The sequence below is a fragment of the Anopheles arabiensis genome, chromosome 2 (genome assembly GCF_016920715.1).
Source record: "Anopheles arabiensis isolate DONGOLA chromosome 2, AaraD3, whole genome shotgun sequence".
Lineage (NCBI taxonomy): Eukaryota > Metazoa > Arthropoda > Insecta > Diptera > Culicidae > Anopheles > Anopheles arabiensis.
Window position 1 is genome coordinate 69,402,201 of NC_053517.1, and position 18,622 is coordinate 69,420,822.

At 38.5% G+C, this 18,622-nt stretch overlaps 1 protein-coding gene and 2 non-coding genes across 3 annotated transcripts in view; all 3 read right to left on the reverse strand.

The window, feature by feature from the left end:
* Positions 1-18,622, reverse strand: part of LOC120893225 — a 32,618-nt gene that overhangs the window by 2,755 nt on the left and 11,241 nt on the right. The window contains exons 6-9 of the mRNA XM_040294993.1: positions 8,995-9,355; positions 7,593-7,909; positions 1,858-2,069; positions 617-912 (exon numbers count right to left, since the gene is read on the reverse strand). Coding sequence (XP_040150927.1) covers positions 617-912; positions 1,858-2,069; positions 7,593-7,909; positions 8,995-9,355 — 1,186 coding nt within the window. The remainder of the gene's footprint in view (positions 1-616; positions 913-1,857; positions 2,070-7,592; positions 7,910-8,994; positions 9,356-18,622) is intronic.
* Trnap-agg lies at positions 9,759-9,830 on the reverse strand. Its single transcript has one exon. It is a non-coding gene; the product is annotated as a tRNA-Pro (tRNA).
* Positions 17,335-17,406, reverse strand: Trnap-cgg. The gene has a single exon. It is a non-coding gene; the product is annotated as a tRNA-Pro (tRNA).

Below are 18,622 nucleotides of genomic sequence, written 5' to 3' on the forward strand. Positions count from 1 at the left end.
TTAACTATGTTGAACACAAACTAAAAGAATGTCGAGAGAGAAATATGAACTGGAAACTATTCAGTGAAATAGCTCAAGAGCTCAAAATTTAAATATTGCCGTTCGATAGATTGAAAAATCCTGATTTCAGAGTAAATAACAATATGGGAAAACAATTAATCAAGTTATTCAGCAGATACGTGATAAAAATTAAAAATAAAATCTACCCGCGTATAGATAAACAAGGTTTAAAGCAGATGCTAGCCTGAGAGATAGAGTGGTTATATTTAAGTGAATGATGGAATAAGAACTGTGTAAGTTTATTTTTATAAAAAAATCGTTTAAAATCGTTTAGTCAATCATTATTTTATCAGTTACAAGATAAATATGCAAAAAAGTTACGGTTGAGTGATGTGTGATACTTATAAAAATATGATATCAGGTTACATTACAATAATTAATGTTTTTGATAATAAAAAGAAATACAAAACCTATTGCTAATTTAATTCATTAACAGACCAGCCTAACTCTAAGAAACGCCACCTCTACCGACCGAACGTATGGCATTCGTGGGGCTAAAGCGTGTTAATAGGTGCGTCAGAGTTGCTATTCTCCACCCACCCGTAAGCTTACCTACCCGTATGTTATGACATCGCGGTACGGTGAGTTTTTCTGCACGATCGCCACCATCCACTGCGACCAGACGGGGAACATATCAATTTCACTCAGCTCGCAAATTTCGCGCTCGCTGAACGTCAACCGGATGATGCGGTAGGCGGCCGAAATGGCCACATGAAATGCGTATCCACCTTCCCGCACCAGCTGCAACCCGTCGGCGGCTGCTAGGAAGTTGGACTCATTGCGTCCCGTTTTCGGCTCGTAGTACTCGATCCGAGTTCGGTGAAGTTCCAGTGAGTCAGCATCGGTCGTACGCTGGTAGTTTAGCGTATGCGGGAAACGATTTTTTTTGGTTTGTACGAGTGTGTTTTTGAAGGACAATTTTTGCCGGATCCATCGAAATAAAGCAATCCTCCGCGCACACATGCAAACAGAGAAGAGGTAGAGAAAAAGAAAGAACAAATGCATCAGAACAATACCCCGGCACAAAACAGCACCAAAAAAACGATACAACATAAATGCTCCAGCACTCTCGATTCGGACATTCGACGCGCCCGTTACGCGGCCGGTACGGTAAAGCACTCGTGGCGGACCCTCCCCCAAAGGTGCAGCTCCTATTGTTTCTTTTTATGCCGAGTAAAGCTGCAAAAAAAAATGCCTCACAAGGATGGGCGAATGATGTTTGTGCTTCCCATCTAATCTATTTGCGTACATGCGCTTCTAATCTATTTGCACTGCACAGCTGGATGTGCATTACGTGCATTCGAGGTGCGATGTAGCGTGAATGGCAGCGTGGTTAGAACTGCAACTGAAAATATTTGCACACTCTCTCGGTCGGTCCGATTCGTTTCTTTCCGTGCTGGGATGGTGTTTTTTCTCTCTTTTTGTTCCTGTGCCTAGCCTACTATTGTTATTCGGACATCTTTTTCCCAAATTGGAAGCTTCAAGTTATCTACAAACACGGCCAAAGGGTAGTTCATGCCGTAGACCGGAACAGAAAAGGACAATTGAAAGCAAAAGGGGAGAAAAACAATTATGGTTGTTTCAGATTTTAGCTCTAAACTATGCCGGGACGAAGGACGGCAACTTTTTGTTCAAGGATGTCATACACACACACGTGCGGAAAGTTTGCATCTTCAACTGTCCCCCAAAGCTCCCCCGTGCAAGGTGCAGGATCAACCTATCGACTCCGGCAAGTGCAGCAGCAACAACAATAACAGCGCATAGCAGGGATGGCATAAATTTCAATCAAACACTAACCACAAAGTAATCTCTGGAATAGGGAATATCCTCGATCCCGAGCGTTAGGCGGCTGTCAATCAAATTGCGCAGCGTTTTTATGCTCTTGGGCTGCTCCATTAGCAGCGTGCCGACGATGCTGGCCGAGTAGTACTGGTACATGAGGTAGCCGAAGAGCAGGATGAAAAATGACGTACATCTGCCGGATGATAGGTGCGGTATCTCGGATAATCCTGTTAAATGGAACGAAAATAATACGAGAAAAAAGGCCGGCGCTCCTCCAGGCGCGTCGCTTCTAGGCACGGTGGTGGAATGGTTGCGGAGAACTGATACAAGCTTTATGGGGATGCACAATACGGCCACTAGAAACAGACACACTCACACAAAGCAGCAGCGTTATCGATGCGATACAATCCGGGGTTGTTTATTGATTGTGGCGCAGTTCGGCGAAGGGTGGGGAAGGCTTTTGCGAAGCTATTAGCGTAAGTCACCCCATGTTAATGCAACACACTTTTACTCTTTTTGCCCGCCTTTTGTACAAGACACTGATATGTTTTCACATTTTAATACTTTCTATGAATTTGCACATTCAATCAGTGTTTGATTTGCAGATAGTTTTGTTTTTCTTCTTTCTTCTATAACTCCACATTTCACTCCAAATATTAGGCCCGTGTGAAGCTGCATAAGCGATTGAAGCTTCTAACACAGCGTACATCTCTCTTGCCACATGCGGGTCGATTTACTGCGCCTCTTCGTCTCGGCCACCTTCCAAGGAAGTGTGCTTCCGTTTTGCGCCTGGATGTGTGCTCCAAATGATTGATATTGGCCGTGTCAAGAAATGTTGCTTGTCAGTTTCAGCTTCACATGCGAAACACAACACGAACTGACAGCCCAACAATACCGCGAATCAAGCGATGCGGCAAACGCTATTGGGTGGTTAAACTTTTCAAATCACACAAACCGGCCGCGCAGAGGGTAATGTGAGTTTATCTTTATTTTCAAACATCATCTCGTTTCGCGTAGTGGAGAGAAGCAGCGAGAAAATGAAGAGTGGATGAAGTTTTCGTAAAAAAAGAAACAATAATAAACCAGAATCAATCATTGCGATTGGGGGTTTTACATTAAATGTTTCGTACCACGAACATTCTGACGGAAATGGTTTGGATAGGAAGTTAATAATTGTAATTTGTATTTGTTTTCTATTGATGGTTTTGAGTATGTCTGTTGAGTAGGGGTAGTTTTTTTTTCAGGAATATGTTATTTCAGACTTGGCATGAAACAAATATTGAGACTGCTTCTTTTTGTGGAGAAGAAAATGCATTATTTCTATTAAAAGGGTTATAAGGCGTCATCCCCCCCTCTTTTTAAAAGTCTTTTTAGGCCGTCCACAAGGACAGAGGAGGCGTGGTAGGCCTAAATTGAGGTGGCAAGATGGCGTGGAGGCGTCCGCTATTAAGGCCGGGATAACTGGCAAACGAAGGCACTAGACCGCGAGCGGTTTCGGACACTCCTGAGGCAGGCCAAGAATTCAAAGCGGTTGTAGCGCCGAATAAATCTAAAAAAAGGCGTCATCCATAGATTACATAACGCCACAAAAAGTCTCACAATTAGTGATGGGAAAAATTAAGATTTCGTCGGTATCGATTCCGGCTAGCTCCGAAGTTTTCTGGAATCGATTCCGGGTAGTAGGTCCGGAATCAGATTCCGGAATCGATTCCGGAAACGGCTCCGGAATCGGAATTGGCTTCGGAATCGGAATCGGCTCTAGAATCGGATTTGGCTCCGGAATCAGAATCAGCTCCGGTATCGGAATCGGTTTCGAAATTGGCACTGGAATCAAAATCTGCTCCGACATCGGAATTGACTCCGAAATCAGAATTGGCTTCGAAACGGAGTCGGTTTTGGCATCTTCATAGGAATAGGCGTTCGGGTCCAATGATGCTACGTGTTAATAGCGGAAAAGAATCAAAATTTACTTGTAATTGAGCTATTCACATGGAGATTTCCGGACTTATTTTGCTTCCCACACTTCTTATTTCAAGTCAAAATCTAATTCTCATTCTGGAGCTAACTCGATCTCTGGAGTCAAGCCTGATTTCGTTACCGGAGCAAATTGCGACTGCCAGGTCGATTCCGATTCCGGAGATGATTCTGATTCCGCAGCCGATTCCGATCCTGGAATTGATTCCGAAGCCGATCCCAGATTCAACTCCGGAATCGGCTCTGGAACCAATTCCGGAATTGGCTCCGGAACCAACTCCGGAATCGGCTCCGGAACCAACTCCGGAATCAGCTCCGGAATCGACTCCAGAATCGGAATCGGCTCCGGAATTGATTCTGAACACGGAATCGGAATCGGGAAGGTCCGATTCCGAGCTCCCACCACTACTCACAATGTCATAAATGTTTAGTAAGAAATTCAGAATATATTATGCGTGTCACTTGTTACAGTAAGTAACCATCACCAATTGCATAGTGATGCAAAATCTAAAATAAATTGGAAACAATAAAAAAGTACAATAAATTAAAAGAATACAGGCGGTCCCCGAGATACACGGTTAATGGGGACCGAAAACGGCCGCAAAATACCGCGTATCTCGAATTTCCGTGTAAGTCAAATCTCGTAATTTCCAGTTCAAATATCACTAATCTTCGTGTAATGTTGCAAGTAGGGGGTTACCAAATTAATTATTTGATGTAATTCTGACTAAATTGAAAAATTTTACACCATTTCAAATGGTTTTTAACATTCGATCAATAGGGAAATTATTTGACATTTGACAATGAATGTGTCAAATCAGTATAATTTGCTCAACTGCCAAATTTAGAGAATCGCGTATCTCCGAATCCGCGGATAAGAGGTAACGTGTATCTCGGGGACCGCCTGTACACGTTCCTGCAGAAATATAGACACATTACGCGAAATTAAAATAGCACCTTCATGTTGTTTTTGCAATGATTATAAATTTACCTTTGCGATTCAGATTTTTTAGTTCAGCATGGCCAACAACCTGGTTTACACCTTGCAAGCACATTACTTTAGTAAATTGATGGGACATTTTTCAATCGGGCAGGAATATTCCGCAAAAAAGGTGCGAAATAAGAAGGGCACCATCTCGTTAAGCCAGCTTTATGGTATTTTTTTCGAGATTTCGTGTAAGTGTTGATTCAGTTATACAGATTGGACTGATCACAGTATCTGGCGTACGAAAATAAAGTTTAATGCAAAAATTTGCATGGTAGAGGTATACTACGACCATGAAGAAGGTTCAAAAACCAGTTTAAACAAATACTTAAGTCAGCAAGATAGTGAATCATGTCAAACACTACTGCCTCTCAGACAAAACTCTGAGCAAAAACAAGGCTTCAATGACGGATAGGTGACGAGTCAATACAAATGCTGTGTAACACTGTAACAAGAAAGACTGTGAAGATGTTCTCCCTCTGGATGAAATTAAGCTGAAACGTGATGATTTTAGGTTCCGGCAGAGCTCTTACATTACGTTCATGGCGATGCAATTATCATTTGGTAAGCTTTTTTATGTTTTGGCCGGTGTCGTGGAACTGCCATCAACTCGTACGACTAAACAACATTCCCATCATGGGTTAAAGCCTTAAATGGACCGTTCCTTTGTACTTTTAATTATTTCGATGAAACAGTTTAACACACAAATATGCCTATAAACAGTTTTAATGTATGAAAACATCGATACAAGCATGGATTGGATTTCTTAAGGTTGGATTTTTAACAAACTTAATACAGTGATCAAAGGGTCAGCCGGCTATCCAGCTCTGACACCCGATGAAAATTAGTTTGGTTACGCTTGGTTGTTGTTTTTTTATGAAATTCAATAAACACAAACAGCTTAAGCATGCTCAAATACCCTATTTGTGTGCATTTAGAACAGATCGAGTATCACTCACTGTAATGTTTATCTTAAATTGACGATAAATTGCACTAATTTGTCAATTATATGTATTTTCATTCCTAAAATGTTTATCATATACTTAATATTTATGTTTGATACGCTACAATGAAAAAAAGATCAGAAGTCCAACTGGCGCTTTTTTTATTTCGCACCTGTTTTGCTGCATTTGGGCCACTTCATACGCACCTTTGCATTTAACAACAAAATATCGAATATTTCCAAAAAAATACGTTTAACAAAAACAGACAATTTCTTTACATGAAAATCATTTGAAAGTTAATTATTTAAGACGCTACGGGGTGTCATTCGTTGTTCGCGCATACTTCTAAGTTGTTTAGTTCCCTTATTTGGCCACCATGGTTCGACTGATAGAGGTGTCAAGGTGAGGTGATACAGGTTGTTTGTTGTCTCATGGGATACTACTATTCAAAGTGCAAATAACGTTTTGTTAAAGCAGGTGAAAGTAACCCCTTGATAAACCCATAAATTTGTCAATTTTCAACTGTCAACCATTATGTAATTTTAACATTGTTTCAACACGACAATAAGACATTCAGAATGAAGGAAATCGCAAACGATATTTTATATTGGTGAGATACACTAAAGCCTGGTTACAATATATTTTTTTTAAGTTTTGCATGCGACATGCATTTGATGGGAGAGCATTTGACGTTCGCCAACGCAAAACATGCAATACTAATATAGTAAAATAGCTCCATACATTTTCACGCGATAATTGTTTTATTTAGTTTTATTCGTTCTTCTCAATTTCACAGAATCAGTTGATTTCTCTTCAAACTATTTGAGGGATATTTTCCATCGCATTTGAAAGCAAAAGCGAACATTTCAAAGCCCCTGTTGGTTTAACGAGAACGACGATTTCACACTGTTGCTGTTTACGAGTTCAACGATTGTCAAAGTGCTTTTTCGTAAGGAATCAGTTATCAATTTATCTGACATGGCATGACTTGTCCATAAAGCATTGTAATAATTTCTGACTCCACGTTTGCTTCGCTAATTTTCGCGCCGTGGAAGGATGGGTTCTTCAAGAAGCGATATTGATCCTTTTTTGTTATTTTTTGACTGATCACATTTTTGGCCATCTATTGCCGATTCTCAAATGATAAAATATTACAATTAGTTTTTAAAGCAGGTATCATCAGTTTTGAACCATGCTTGGATGATATAATTACAGAAAAACAACAATAATACCTAAAAAGTTTGTAAAAGTTTAAAATGTAATGATTTAAGCGCAATGATAAAAAACGCATTCTCCTGGCCCGCGGCACTCGTTCATTTACTTAATTTGGCCCTTTGCCTCAAAAGTTTGCCGACCGCTGATCTAATACTATTGAGAGATGTAATCATAGAAAAATTAAAAAGACTACAATATCTCTTTTCTGTTTACATTTCGCAATTTTTTCATCAATTCCTCTGACCCCTCCTTGATTCCCATCAATTCCCATTGTGCTAAGGGTAATAAAAACAGTTCCAAACCAGAAAACAAGTACTCAAAAAAAACCGATTCACACGAATCCATAATAATTCGCTTCACAAATTTCATAAATCACAAATGCTACTATCAAAAGTGTCTCAATCACAATCAAAAGCATGGCAGCAGTACCAGAGTATGTTTTCAATTCATAACCCCAAACTCCAAAGTTAACACAATATCAACGAACTGGGTGTACATATTCAAATCCTTTACGTCCCTTCCAGCCAAATATCACACTAACAAGAAGCAGAAACTGTTCAACAAAACTCATGAACGATAACAACAATAAAACAGACACATACGGGGGAGAAAAACTCCATTTGCTAAGTTACCTTGTTGACACACGCCTCCGAGGAAGAGTAAAATGCTTTTGGATACCTTTTCCGCTTTATAATTGCATTTGGCGCCAGCGTTTCCGTCTCCCGGATGGAATCGATGCGTCGACGATATGTTTGCTGGGACGGTCTTGTTATGGCAATTGTGTGCCGTGAATGTACCATCGCCACCACCAACAGCAGCAGCATCACTGTTGCAAGGAACCAACTGACGACAATCCACCGGATATAGCCAGTGGCATATTTTCCATCGCTGTCGAGATGAGCCGGCTGCATTCGGGGAGCTGGGCTGTGATCCCGAAAAAGTAGACCCGCTGAAAAGAAAACCGACCGTTATTCGTCGCATCGCACAGGCACGGCACACAACAATAACAACGCAAAAAAGTGGTTCCAGAAATGGAAACGACTACAGCCAGCCAAGGACAACGAATGGAACGAAAAGCGGAGCAGAAACACTATTTTGTGATCATTGTTAGTTTCTTCGGCAATAGGAGGCGAGGCGAGCGCCATTAAAAAGATGCACCAGTACCGTTCGATACGACAAACTTTGCATTTGCTGATTGAAATGAAAAATGTTACTTGTAATAATGATTTTCTTCCGGTGAACGGGCAATACCAATTCCGACATTCTTCAGATGATTCACAATCCTCGTACGAGTACCGCCTGTTCCCTTACAGGTCCGGAAAGGGAAGCATGTTGGCACATTGTTCCAGCGCTCTGCACTCGCTCGTGCAGCTGTTAAAACTTTTCGATGCACACTGCCACACAAAGGTGAAGCTCATTCCACTAATGATGTAGTCCAAAAACCGATTGAGCAACGACAATACAATGTGTAGCTATGCGACGACCTGCCGAAGAGGGGAAAAAACTAGTTTGCTACTGCACGATCGATCAATACCTTGGTAAGATGCATATAACGTAATCAAAAGCATTAAATGCAATTGAAGAGTATTGAAATAGTATCGATAGATTTCCCAAACACAAACTCACACGACCATGTAGAGCAGAGCTCTATTGTTGATGAAAGGAGTCCGTCAGACCTTATCGAACCCATCACGAAATCACATTTAGTGAATTGAAACGGAATGTTGTTCGCAAAAAAACCCCTTTTTTAAACTGCTACACAATTGTTGCACATATTGGATGTTGCTGACGGATTATTCTATCGTTTGATTTAACCATAAGAGCATCATCTTCCTATCACTGCACCCACACGCATTCAATTACATCTATTGAACATGTAGACCCACCCACTTCGTATTAACACACAAACATATATTCAGTCGCTTCATTTCAACCTCTGTACCGTCCCCAAAGAGTCTAAACGACAGCTCGCATCAACGCAAACAATATACAAACGCTATGTGATGTAAGCCTAGCCCCCCCGTTTGCACCTACCGTATGTCAGGCTGAACGTTAGTTGATGCGCTCTTAGATCCCTGCACATCATCATCTTCATCAACGTTGTAACTGATGCCTGTCGTTGCTCGGTGCCAATAGCTTCGCCGCATCGGTGACAGCTTAGGACGGTTTAAAAGAGATTCGTTCAGGCACGTTTCCGGCGACACGTTTCTTCCCGCGAGGCCTGCCGTTGTTGCACCGGCATAGTCGGCGTGAGAGAAGATAGCTTTCTTCAATATTGTTCCGTGTCGCGCGTTAGTAACATCGTCGGCTAAATTGCATCGAACCAAACGTGTAGCATCATTTGAGGTATTGCTTCGTATCGTATGAGGTGCCAAGGATGAGCGTCTTTCAGATACTGTGAAGGAAAATGTTATTTAAAGTGTAATTTTATGGTTAATGTTTTTTTTTCTTTTAATGCAAAGTACAACAATTTATGTTGTCAGATTTGTCATATTAATTAAAATTATTCAATTAGGGTAGACCTGAACAAATAATATAAGTAATAACAAATAATATAATATAATAATATAAGTAAGTAAGTAAGAATATTTTTTCTCTTGTTTATTTGAAAGCAAATTGATGCCACCTACCATAAATTGAAACATATCTAAGTAATACAATAACGAAAAAGCACATTTGCAAAACACAAAAAACAGATAGACGACTTCACAACAACTTGCAGTGCAGTGTTGTGTTGGCCGGCTCCCGTCCGTTGGATTTCCTTGCACATGTTTCCTTGGGTTTCTTCAAAATATCGTGGGCTCAACCGGGATTTGAACCCGGGACCTCTCGCACCCTAAGCGAAAATCATACCCCTAGACCATTGAGCCGATAGAAACGTTAGAAAACAAACACAAAACTGGACAAAAACATTTATCGATAACATTCACAATAAAGATACACGATATCACAACAACTGGGCAGTGTTGTGTTCGCTGTTGGATATCGTAGTAGCCATTTCCTTTGGTTTCTTCAAAATATAATTATGTTTATGATAACCCGGAGTAAGTTTTAAAAAATATTACTGGGGATCTTTATTTGCGAACTGCTAAACTAAGACTAAAGCTAACTTCTGGATTCGGTGGTATTTAGCTAGGCTGGTGTTTTCGGTGCTGCCAGGTTTGCCGGTCACGTTGTCGTCCACGTTTATGATGATCATGTTGCCTCGGTCCGTCTGAGCATACGACACCACACCTGGTCGTGGGAACCTGCTTCCAGTGGAGTTCCCGTTGGAACCTGACTCCGCGCGTGGAGTAACATCGATGGCTCGCTTGCGACCGTTTTCTTACTCAGCACCTGTATCATAGCGCGTAGCGCATGTGTACATAACTCCTCCCTCCTTAAACGTCGAGCGTCCTCGATCGACTTACCGACGTTTGCAGTGGGATGATGTTGTGAATAGCTTCGGTAGACATTTTCTTCTCTGCATGTTTGGTTTTGTGTTTGTAGATGCAAAATGCAGTTATAAGAAAGCCTGTTAGAACAACAATTAATATCCCTCCTGCAATTGTATGCGTGCGTAAGCGGAGTGTTATTGTATGGAGTTGATGTATGTTACTAATATGCATTGTGTGCAGATCTTGTATACTTGGCTTGTTAAGAGTTATTTCTGTTTTGCTGCCAGTTAAGGGTAGGAAGTAGTCTTCTTGGTCTAACACATCAATATGCGCAGTAAATGTGCTATTTAAGATTTTTACGGTGCAATTGCCGGTTTCAATTAGTGTGGGTACTGCTATTATTTGGCTGTTTGAACATGAATCAATGACTGGCACTCCAAAGGTGGTATCGATTAGAATGACTCCTGGTTTCATTTCTCGTATTATCGTATGCTCGGAGCTCGTGGTGGTGGTACATTTAGATGGATGATTTCTGATGATATTTGAGATACACTTGTCGTTTAGCGGTTGTGGGTTGTTGCAAATCGTGCACTCCTCGTTAACATTGAAAATGGTGTTTTTATGTTTGGCTACAAATTTTACATCCGTCTCTACTCGGGTGTTGTTTACGTTTAGAGTTTCTATTCGTAAGAGGTCATAATCTTTTCGCTCTACTATCGGTATTTTTACTACTAGAAATATTTTTTTACCTATTGCTGTAACTATGCATGAAACATATTGTGAAATTTCCTCTTTAAAGTTTAGAAATATTTTCTGATCTTTTAATGTTTGCCATATATATTCCGTTTCGTTTGACGATAGAATATTTTTGTTTATTATGTTAGAACGAGCAAAGCTAATCTGTTCTTCTATGTCTTCTAGCAGTTGTACAATGTTATCAATGTTCAGGATAAGATTTACTTGTTCTATTTCAGTTTTTACGACTTTTATCTGATTATTCATTTGATTTTCGATTTTTTTAAGAGTTTGTGTAATTTTGTTCACTGATTTTTCTATTTCGGAATTAATTCTAACTTGAGCGTTAATGTTGGATATGATTTTGTTTTCTGAATGTTCTAAATGTTCTAGGTTGCTGTTAATTATGTTCAAATCTTCTTGATCTGGATTTCCTGCGATTATTTTTATAATTGTTCCTAAACCATTTATTATGCCTCTCTTTTGTTTTCTAGGTCTTATATTTCCTAATTTCTTATAAGCTGATAGGATTTTATAGTCTAAGGTGTCCTTAAGATGATTGGTTAGGCTAATATTATTGGCTAAATTCTGAATATAGTTAAGGTTAGTTTCTATTTTTTCCAGATTTATTGTATGTATTACTCTATGATATCCAATTTTTATTTTGGCCGTTCCTATTTTTATTGCGACTATTCTATCTTCTCTAGGAATTTCTCTGTAAATTGTTGCTGTTATAAGTTTTGAATTAGTCCAAACTATTATGAGGAAAAGAATCATTCCAAATTTCATTTTTAGTTTTTATAATATTCAGCTGTGATTTCTGTAAGGATGAGAAAGAATTTAAATGGTATGTTAGGTTTTTCGTTTCCTTTTCAATTTTGATTTATGAATTTTTCTCCCATTTCGGTCTAAAATATTTGTAACTAGGTTATCGAAAACTTTCGTTTCGCGATACCTTTCTTCGTGTTTTAAATTATTTCTTTTCCTTTCGAAGATCGTGTCATTGTCTTTGAATAGTTCTGGTTCTTCTCGTGTTTTGTTTAATTTTTCTATGTATTTGGATTTTTTTTCTTTTTGTTTTGTGGCATACACTCTATAAAGTTCCTCTTTTTGTTTAATTCTTTCTTGAAGGTCCTCAGGGATAGGATCTTCGTTTTTGAAGCCGAAAAATAGTTCTTTAGGGGATATGTTTGTTTGAGAGTGTATAGAATCATTGTAAATTGAGACTGCCAAATTAATTTTTGAAGTAGTTGATAAATTTTTTGTAGAATCTCGTAGTGAGATTATGTTGTGCAATTCTCTTATTGTTCTATGGACAATTTCAATTGTTCCATTTGAAGAGGATTGACCAACACTTGTATAATGAGATTCTATATTATTTTCTTCAAGAAATTGTTTGATTGTGGTGGATTTAAACGAACATTCTTGGTCCATCACAAGCAAACAAGGTCTTCCAACGTTAGCGAAGAATTGAGTTAGTGCTTTTAGTATATGTATAGCGTTTCTTGATTGTAAAGGAATCGCCATGGTTAGTCTTGAGAACTTATCGCAAAGGGTTAGAAAATGTTTATCACTAATTATAAAGATGTCCATATGAACGATTTCCAAAGGTTTTTTAGGAGTGGCAGTAATTTGATATTTTTGTTTATATGGGCGTCTTTCATATTTAGCTTTTTGACATATTTTGCAAATGTTAATAAATTTAGTAATTTTAGTTTTCATGTTTGGAAAATAATATTTTCTAGCAATATGTAGTTTGGTCTCAATAATTCCTCTATGGTTTGCATTATGTTGTCGTTCAATAATCAAATCTTGGTCAATTTCATCAGTTACATCTTCTAAAATTGTTTTTGTCCAAAATAGTTTGATCGATTTTGCGCGAGAGAAATAGTTTTTGTAGATAATTTGTAAGTTTTGTAAGATTTTTTCGCTGCAACAAATGCCAGTAACACATTTGGGAGATGCATATTCTTTGATTATGTTGATCAACATAGCTGGTCCAAAAAGAGGCGTTTTTATTGTTATTCTATGATAATTTCCGAAAAGTGTAATTGCTTCTCGAGAATCATTATTATTTTCTTCTAGTATTATTTGATTTCTAAATTCATTTAGTGGTTTTTCAGTTGCTGGGATGAATTCGTCATCATTAGTATCTGCTGAGTGTTGCGTCATAGTGTCAGTATTGTTAGAGGCAGTATTTGCATTTAATTCGGATGTTAAAGCAGGGTTTTCCGTTATGCGGGATAGTGCATCTGCATTTCCATTAAGAGTACCTTTTTATACTTAATTTCAAATTCGAATTCTTCCAAGGCCAGTTTCCAATGAAGAAGTCTTCTATTTAAATCATTTTTCTGTCTTAGCCAAACAAGAGGTTTGTGGTCAGTTCTTATTTCAAAAACTGTTCCGAAAATGTACGGTCGGAAATGCTTTGTTGCCCAAACAATGGCGAGTAGCTCTTTTCGGTAGCTGAATAGTTGCACTCTGTTTCGTTAAGCGTTCTAGAAGCGTAAGCGATTGGGTGTTCCTTACCATCTTCGAATTTTTGTGAAAGTACAGCGCCAAGGGCGAAGTCACTTGCGTCTGTTTCTAAAATGAATTTTCTGCTAAAATCAGGATATTTTAAAATTGGATCAGTAGTGAGCATTTGTTTACAATCATTGAAACAATTTATAAATTCGTCATTATGTGTTATTTTAGAACCTTTCTTAAGACATTTTGTGAGAGGTTTGGTCAGTTTTGAAAAATCTTTTATGAATTTTCTGTAATAACCAAGGATTCCTAAGAAGCCTTTAATGTGGGTTGTTGTTTTTGGTATGGGCCAATGCAATATTTTTTCTATTTTGTTTGGATTGGGTTTGATGCCATCTTGAGTTACGATGTGTCCTAAGAATTCACACTCTTTTCTTAAAAATTCACATTTGTCTAATTGAACCTTCAAATTTGATTCAATTAATTTTTTCAACACTTTATTCAAATTGTCCAAATGTTGTTGGAGTGATTTACCAAAAATAATAATATCATCTAGATATACGAGACAGTTTCTTCCTACAAGGTCACCTAAAATATTATTCATGGCTCGTTGAAAAGTAGCAGGTGCGTTTTTCAAGCCAAAGGGCATTCGTATAAACTCGAAGTGTCCTTTTTCTGTGCTAAAAGCTGTTTTTGGTCTATCCTTTTTATCAACTTCAATTTGATGAAAGCCGGATTTTAAATCAAGTGTAGTGAAGTACATGCTTCTACCTAACTTGTCCAAAATTTCTTCTATATTGGGAATAGGGTATCGATCATCGATCGTTTTTTCATTCAATTTTCTATAGTCAACCACGATGCGCCATTTCTCCTTTCCACTTGCATCTGATTTTTTAGGGACTATCCAGATTGGGGATGTCCATGGGGATATAGAATGTTGGATAATACCGTCAGCAATCATTTCTTCGATTTGCCTATTCACTTCTGCTTTATGAATATTGGGGTATCTATAAGTTTTTGTGTGAATGGGTATATCGTCTTTAGTTTTTATTCGATGTCTAATAGCGGTGGTGCATGAAAGTTTTTCTTTTTCTTGATGGATGATGCCTAGATTTTGTTTAAGAATTTCGAAAAGTTTATGTTTTTCTTCTTTGTTTAAATGATCGGTGCGAATTAAATTTTCGAGATTTGCTATGTAATTTTGTGGATGATCATTATATGGGTGTGTGCTCATGTGATTTATTTCGATCATTTTGTCTAATTCATATGTTTTTGCTGGTTTAGTCCAATGAAATGTTAATGTGTCGCCGTAATTCCTGGCAAGAACTTTAGCATATCCTTGTTTTGCTTTATAAACGCCTGAAGGAATTATTGCATCTTTTATTTGAATGTCTTTTGGAAGAAAAATGTTTCCTTTTGTTTGAGAAACAGGAAGCTTTATAATTTGAGAATTATTAGCATTTAATGTAATTGAAGGGGGTTCTAATGTTCTTATTTCTAAGTCGATTGTACGATCGGGTAGAATAAGTTTATGATTTTTGTATCAATTAGTGTTTCCATATCGGAGAGTGATTCATATCCGAGTATTCCGTCAAAATAATTGTGACATTTGAAAAGGTAAAATTTTAATTTTTTATCTAGAATAGTTATGAATGTGCATTCTTGTGATTTGAACTTACCATTTTTATTTTTTATGGTGATTGTTTCGCATTTTACTCTTTGAGTTAGTGGAACTAATTCTGGATTTAAAAGTTTTTGTTCGCTCCGCTGTCTACTAAAAGTTTGATGTTTGAGCCATTTAATTTTGTTGTGTAAAAGGGTAGTCCGTTAATTGCGTTTAACTCGGTGGGTTTAAGTTTGCAGTAATTTGAAAATTTACATCTTCTTCATTATCGGTTTCTTCGTCTGAATCGGATTCTTCTGATATTGTTTTTCCGTCATCTTCTTCGGCTGTATGCGAGAAAATTTTGTTTCTCATATTGGACCGTAAGGATTGATCGACATCCATGGGAACAATTTTTGTACGATCTGAAGATGGTTTCATGTTATTGAATGGTCTATTTTCAAGGTGTTTAGGTTGTGAAAATTTATTATCCCTTTTTACATTTTTGTCGACACTAGGATGTTTTTCGAACCCATTATTGGTGTTTGATTTAGTTCTTTCGGCGTTTTGGAATCTGCATAGAAAGGCGTAAGCTGATTCCAAGTCTTCTGGTTGTGCGGTTTGTGCATATCCAAAATATGTTTTGCTCAGACCATTTATGAACGCAGCGAGGCATTCTTGTTCTAAAAACAGGTTAATTGCCTCCCAATGTGAAGCGTATACCGTATTCTGTCTTGCTACTGATTTCATATTGATCAAAATTTCTTTTGTTTTTCTATAGTGAAGGCTCAAAGATTCGTTTTGTTTTAGGTTCCACAGTTGTGTTTGATACGTTGCGATGTTGTTTCGATCGCCATAAACGTTCTGCAAAATATCTGCGACTTCATCAAAAGTAGTAGGGTTTCCGTTCACACAAATAGTATCACGTGCTTTGCCCTCTATCTTATTAATTACGGTCTGTTCGTAGACACTAAATATTTCTGGTGCCACATTGTTTTTGAAGAGGTCTAGTGTTTTTTTAACTGTTGTTAACCAACCGATTAACTGTTTTTGTTTCCGTCGAATCCGGGAATGACCCTAATTGGATCCGGGATACGAAAATAGTCAGCACTGCGACTCGAGGTCGTTGGCTGTTGTTGTTGTTGGAAGCGTTGTAAACTATCATTTTCCGCTTGGAGTGTGTTAACGCGTTCCTCTAACGAGCGCATAGATTCAATCAATGCGTGTATATTTTGTTCCATTTTCACTGGAATTTTCTTGTCCCTAGTGAATTTCAAAGAACGAACTTTTGGGAAAGGGGTATATTTTGGCATTCAATTATAAAAATTGTTTGTTGCCTACCGCCTTTTTTATTATAAGAGTGGGGAACTTATGCTTTAGGATGTAACTCACCTTTTTTATCCACGTGTCGGGAAATTAGGGTTTTCCGTTACCTGTCCTTTGCTTTGTCCTTCCTTTTCTTCTTTGGTCGCTCGTTGTCCACGGGTTGGGTCAGCGATTGTCCTTCCTTTTCTTCCTTGGTCGCTCGTTGTCCACGGGTTGGGTCAGCGATTGTCCTGCGTTGATTAGTTTACCCAGTAACGCTGGCTGGGGAGTCTTGCCGCTAGCTTTTGTTCGAATGTTCTCTTCCAATTCTAAATAGTTGAAACCAACCGTTCGTGCACTTGTTCTTACACTTTATGAAATAATGAAATTCACGCGATCGTCACGAGTCAACCACGGATCGGGCGATGGAGCAAAGTCCGGGCGATACACAGATTTATTTCCGTTATTTCACTGCACTATACTTGAACACTTGTCACTGAACGTGAATTGGGCCTAGCCGACTGCGCCAATTATGTTTATGATAACCCGGAGTAAGTTTTAAAAAATATTACTGGGGATCTTTATTTGCGAACTGCTAAACTAAGACTAAAGCTAACTTCTGGATTCGGTGGTATTTAGCTAGGCTGGTGTTTTCGGTGCTGCCAGGTTTGCCGGTCACGTTGTCGTCCACGTTTATGATGATCATGTTGCCTCGGTCCGTCTGAGCATACGACACCACACCTGGTCGTGGGAACCTGCTTCCAGTGGAGTTCCCGTTGGAACCTGACTCCGCGCGTGGAGTAACATCGATGGCTCGCTGGCGACCGTTTTCTTACTCAGCACCTGTATCATAGCGCGTAGCGCATGTGTACATAACTATATCATGGGCTCAACCGGGATTTGAACCCGGGACCTCTCGCACCCGAAGCGAAAATCATACCCCTAGACCATTGAGCCGATAGAAACGTTAGAAAAACAAACACAAAACTGGACAACAACATTTATCGACAACATTCACAATAAAGTTACCGCGCGGCTACATGAGGTGAAATATACAGCGAAATGAACTATTTGACAGGCGAAATATCTAACGGATAAAGCATCACAGCAACCAGCTAATGTGCAATGTAAACAAATAACATCAAACAAAATCGTAATTAAATCCATTGAATAACTTCAATATCGAGTACTTCGTCAATTTTTAGTCAACAGTTAATAATTTCTTCCAATTAGGGAATGTTCTGCTTAAGAAGATATTATTTTTAATAGAATTTCGAAAGCGGATGTTGTGTCTCCCCTAACCCTTTAGCTCAGCGGTCGGCAAACTTTTGAGGCAAAATTTTAGTAACAAAATAATTGGTAAGTGTTATCAAGCAATGCGATTGGTATTATTGCAGTTTTCTATAATTGTGTCATCCAAGCATGGTTCAAAATTGATAAAACCTACTTAAAATCTAATTTTTTTATCATGAAATCATAAAATTTCGTATGCAACCTTCATTTAGATACTCTTATTGTAGTATTAAAAAAATGTTAATATTACATCTTCTTCTTCTATTTGGCGTAACGTAATCGGCGTAATCCTTGCTACGGGGGGACGGTCCATTCTAGACTTGTTCTACCTACGACGGGCATGTTATTGAGTCGTTGAAGTTGACGACTGTACCACGGGACCACCTCTAATAATAATTAATATTAATAATAATAATAATATTAATAATATTAATATTACATAACGGTTGCATTAAAACCATGGACAACAATTGTCTATTTTTCATGGGTTTATCTTAACCCGGACTAACAAAACGTTAATTGCTCTTTGAGTAGTAGTATCCCATCAGTCAGCAGACAAAATTTGTTTATTGACGTCGTATATACCCGTTTCGGCATTTTGGTCACCAACCAAAGCATCGAAAGAAAACCCAGGTTCATTTTTGAGGTTGAGGAAGCTGAAATGAACTGAAGTGACTATATTACTGCGTTAGCTGGACCGGGAGATCGATGCAACCCACCAAACAGTAAAATAATACCTGGGAAACATGAATAAATAGATCAGGAATTAGAAATCGCATCCACTGGCTTCGCAGTGGCAACCAATTACGCGAAAACTCAATACAATCATTTCAGGTGAATTTCGACAGAATTTCGATATAACACCCTAGTCCGCAAACTG